The 4406-nt window shown below is 39.5% G+C and overlaps 2 protein-coding genes across 3 annotated transcripts in view; one reads left to right on the forward strand and one right to left on the reverse strand.

Annotated features, from left to right (window-relative positions):
* Nucleotides 1-173: 173 nt before the first annotated feature.
* On the reverse strand, nt 174-1145 carry gemin6 (gem (nuclear organelle) associated protein 6). Its single transcript, XM_010788232.1, has one exon. It carries the CDS (start codon nt 1058-1060, stop codon nt 518-520), a length of 543 nt encoding a protein of 180 aa, XP_010786534.1. The 5' UTR covers nt 1061-1145; the 3' UTR covers nt 174-517.
* Nucleotides 1146-1165: 20 nt separating this feature from the next.
* LOC104960253 (syntaxin-binding protein 3-like) overlaps nt 1166-4406 on the forward strand; it is a 4866-nt gene continuing 1625 nt past the window's right edge. Inside the window, exons 1-6 of one of the 2 annotated variants that reach the window (XM_010788233.1) lie at nt 1166-1310; nt 2748-2797; nt 3396-3477; nt 3600-3676; nt 3780-3852; nt 3965-4065. In XM_010788233.1, coding sequence (XP_010786535.1) covers nt 1265-1310; nt 2748-2797; nt 3396-3477; nt 3600-3676; nt 3780-3852; nt 3965-4065 — 429 coding nt within the window. In that variant the 5' untranslated portion in view covers nt 1166-1264. Of the gene's footprint in view, nt 1315-2747; nt 2798-3395; nt 3478-3599; nt 3677-3779; nt 3853-3964; nt 4066-4406 lie in introns of both variants that reach the window. The other variant, XM_010788234.1, reaches the window with a different exon arrangement.

The following is a 4406-nucleotide window of genomic DNA, read 5'->3' on the forward strand; positions in this document are numbered from 1 at the left end:
CTGAAAACCTGTGTGACTCTTGGAAACTGAGCAGATGTTTTTATCTATTTTTATCAAGGACAGGATATCTGACATCTGATATCAGATTGAATAGATCTAATGAAAGAAGAAAAATGATCAAAGTATAGTAAACACGAATATTAATTTGCTATAAAAACATTTCAAACAGTCTCCTGTATCATACAAAGGAAATACTTTTATTTTGTAACACAAACCAAAATGAGAACACAAAATTTAAACTAAAAACAAGAGAAAATTACTTAACCTAAACAAAAAAAACGTAATCTCAACTAATAAAATAACTTAATGTGAACAAAAATGTTATCTGAACTCAAACTGGATTCAGACCAACTGTCAGTACATCTGCTGCTCCCTCTGATTGGTAGAGAGACAGAGAGCAGGAATCTGATTGGTAGTGTTAATCATAGATTGTACATACAAAATATGTAACCTTTCTGACAGTTTTAAATTAAGTTTCCAGTTCTGGTTTGTGTCTGTCTGTTGTTCAGGGGTTTCTTTATACTTCCATAGTTGAGGGACAGTCTGGATCAGTTTCTGTGTGATCTGTCTGTATCTGAAACACACTCTGGATCAGTTTCTGGATGCGGTCTAGGATGATCTGGTTGGAGCTGCAGCAATCTTCAGGTCCGTACGGGGGCGTGATGGTCAGGACCCCGGCCACCCTCAGGTCATCCCCCTCCTCCTCCACCGGGATCCGGTTCTTCTCCAGCCAGCTCCGGACGCCAGCTCTTTTCTTCCTCAGCTCCTCCGGGTCCAGCCTGCGGGTCTTCGCGGGGAGGAAGGAGCTCTGGAGGCGCTGTGTGGTCTCCTCATCGGCCTCCTGCAGCACCTCCACCTCCTCCACAGCATGGCCCATCACCACCTGCACAGAAGCACCCCCATCCTCCTTGAAGTCCACCAGGACCAGACTGGCGGACACCGGGTCCACGGTGAGCAGCCAGCCGCGGCGCTCCTCATCTTTTCCCGCCTTCACCTTCACCTGTTTGTTGACGTAACGCATCCACTGCAGCGGACCCAACAGAGGCCAGTCGCACTGCATCACTGCGGTCCACCTCACGAATCGATATACGGATATATTCCTCTAGTTTAGGGCTTTAAAATCCCCTCTTCTATCCACGCTTCTTCCTGTCAAACTACAGCTGCGCCCCGTCGCACACTTAACGACGCGTATGACGTCAGAGTATGAGGACACGGGACAGGAAGATAGGAAGGAAGAGGCGCAGAGGAATAAAAAAGAAACAAGATGGCATCGGGCTCAGATCACGGGCTGAAAAGAATAGTTTGGAAAAGTAAGTGCACCCCAACTGGAAGTTGTTTATTGTGCTATATTTGAAACAGAGTAACCATTCGTTTTCACAACTCAAAGGACTACTAAATATGTTTATGTTTTTACTCACTGTTTCTTCCTTTGTGACTCCTGCTGTTTATCGCTACGGAAGTTCAACGTACAACTTGCATTTTTAATAACATCAGACTTCACTTAGGTTAACGCTTGGCTCATGTGTTTGTCATGCCTGCCATCGACTCATGTATCCCCCTTTTGGAGAGTGCAGTCGGCGTGAGGTCACTTTCTGTGGCTGAGCCCCACCTCAACTCAACAGGCTAGTAACTAACGTCAACACAAGTAGCTGAAATACGTTTAGCTAAGCTTAACTTGGACATCCTAAACGTTAATTTGTCAAACATTTCTTGTGTCGAAGAAGTATGTTTTCATTCCTGCAAAAACACGTCTTTTGTTTCCTGCCGGGCAGCCATTGTGTGGAAATTAACCAAGGGAAACCATAACGTAACATTAATTTAGGCTGCTCACAATTACATTTAGCTAAACCTTATTCACTCCAATATAAAAAGGACCTTCTCCAGCTACACATCTTTCCTCTTATTTTCAACATAACAGGTCATTTCCTGACATGGAACATTGAAATAAATGTTTACAAATCGAGCCAACCTGCCACCATGGCAGATGTGTTTTCATTCCTTTTCTTAATAAATATTATTTTAAAGTTTAAAAATAGTCACCGATTAAGGATGCATGATACATATGTCCCACATTTCTACAGTTAAGTACTAAATGTTTATCATCATAACGTTTTCCATATAGATTTGGCAGGTACCACAGTTTTATCACAACAACTCATCTCTTGGAAAACGCCTACACTCCAGTGTAACTCAAGTCTACCTCTGTTTCCAGTTGCAGCCTTGCAGGCATCTGTTCCATTATGTAAACTAGCATCAGTCTCTGCAGCCACTGAGTAGTGTTGGTGGTTTACCATCATTCAGTTTGCAGCTAGTAGCTAGTACTTATTTTGCAAAAAGAAAAAAGTGCAGTACCTCTGATCTTTGCCAAGTATTTATTATTCAGGTACAGATCCCTAGTGATAACGGCAATGAATCTAAGAGGGTATTTTAATTATTTGGAAAACACAATCCCAAAAGATGAGTTTGTGGTTGGTTTTCGGTTTTCCCACACTTCCTCCAGAACTAAAATCTTTAACCAAAAATGATTGAGCAAAAACTGAAAATTAGAGACTGAATGAGGGTAATGTTTTGCAGTACAGTTTAGTTTTTTTATAGTTTAATTTGAATTGTTTTCATGTGTAGTTAAATTAACAGACATACACTTCAAATGTCTTTATTTTATTTCATACGCTAGAGAGTGTAATATGAATTTTCTTGTCAATCTGTACATTCAGTCATATTCTTTGTTGTTTTTCATGTTCTTACAGAAATAAAAGACACAATTATTACAGACTGCAGGAATTCTGAAGTATGGAAGGTAGGACAAGCCTCCATGTACTCAATACAATATTAATCCTTAGAACTGTAACAACGTGTGTATTTTGTAAATTGTGTAACTTGCTGCTGTTAAATACCAACCACCTATGTGCTAGATGTGCAATATATATACATTACATTGCATTTTGCTGACGCTTTTATCCAAAGCGACTTACAATAAGTGCATTCAACCAGGAAGATACAAACTTGAAGAAAACAGAATCATATAAGTACATCAGGTTTCATAGAGCCAAAACATTTCAAGTGTTACTCAACTGGCTTTAGATAAGCCAGTCCTTTATAGATGCCGTTAATAACTGTAATACATACCTGGCTGCTAACATCATAACTTAGCACTTTTTTTTAATGCATGTCACATATTTAACATATGTAACACTAAGCTATCTGTGGCTCTTTTCCCTGCTGTAACTATGCAAATTTCCCCTCCGTGGGACTAATAAAGGTATTCTGATTCTGCTTAAGATTTGTATTGACTCCACTTAATTACTGTGACTGTACATTTAATTATAATTTCCAGAAACATTTAACATTGTGAGAAATAATTTGACCTACCCACTGTGAATCTTTGTTCCTCACAGATATTGATTCTGGACCCCTTCACCACCAAGCTGCTCTCATCATGCTGCAAAATGTCCGATCTGATGTCAGAGAAAATAACAAGTAGGTCTACTTAACAGTTAAACACTGATTTTCATATCATATCAGTTATAGACCAATCTAACTGCAGTTTCTACCTGGATGTCTGTAGCTACTCTGTTGAAATAAACATTGTTTTTCTTTAGTTGTGGAAGACCTGTTCAAGAGCAGAGAGCCTGTTCCAGAAATGAAGGCCATCTACTTCATTTCACCAACCGCTAAGGTTTGCCATCATAACCCTGCAACCCCTGATAACATTGCAATTCCAATCAAGTTTTCATTTTGGTATGTTTTGTTAAATCTTAACATTTTATTTCATTTTATAGTGTGTTGAGGCCTTCATTGCTGACTTCAAGACCAAACCTAAATATAAAGCCGCATATGTTTATTTCACCGATTGTAAGTAAACTGAATCACCACTTTCATAATATACAATTGAAAAACCAGACACAATGTTTTGATTTTCGTTTTTTAAACAGATAACGTATATACTTAAAATGTTTTCCAACAGATTGTCCCGATGAGCTGTTCAACAACATGAAGCTGTACTGTGCAAAGTACATACGAGTGTGTAAGGAGATAAACATGTCCTTCATGCCACAGGAGGCCCAAGTGAGTCATTGCTGGGTGTATTCCTTAAAGAGCAACTTGCAGGTTAGAGACACCAGTGAATAAATGTGTAGGAAAATGATGAATACACTAGATTTCCCAAAAATATACAGAAATATACACAACAGTGACATCTGGTGTCGTTTTAGTAAGACATTTTCACTTCCGCATAAAAAAGCCTCCGCACGTGACCTCTCGCGTGTGACGTAACACGGGGGAAACAAGGGGGAGAGCGGCCGGTGTAACGTATTAATAAACATGGATCCCAATGCTAGTTTTGACACAGAAGAGGTTGAAAATATATATTCGAATGCATATGATTATAATTATTGCCAAGGCACACA

Source organism: Notothenia coriiceps, unplaced genomic scaffold, assembly GCF_000735185.1.
Source record: "Notothenia coriiceps isolate Sejong01 unplaced genomic scaffold, NC01 NC01_scaffold00031755, whole genome shotgun sequence".
NCBI lineage: Eukaryota > Metazoa > Chordata > Actinopteri > Perciformes > Nototheniidae > Notothenia > Notothenia coriiceps.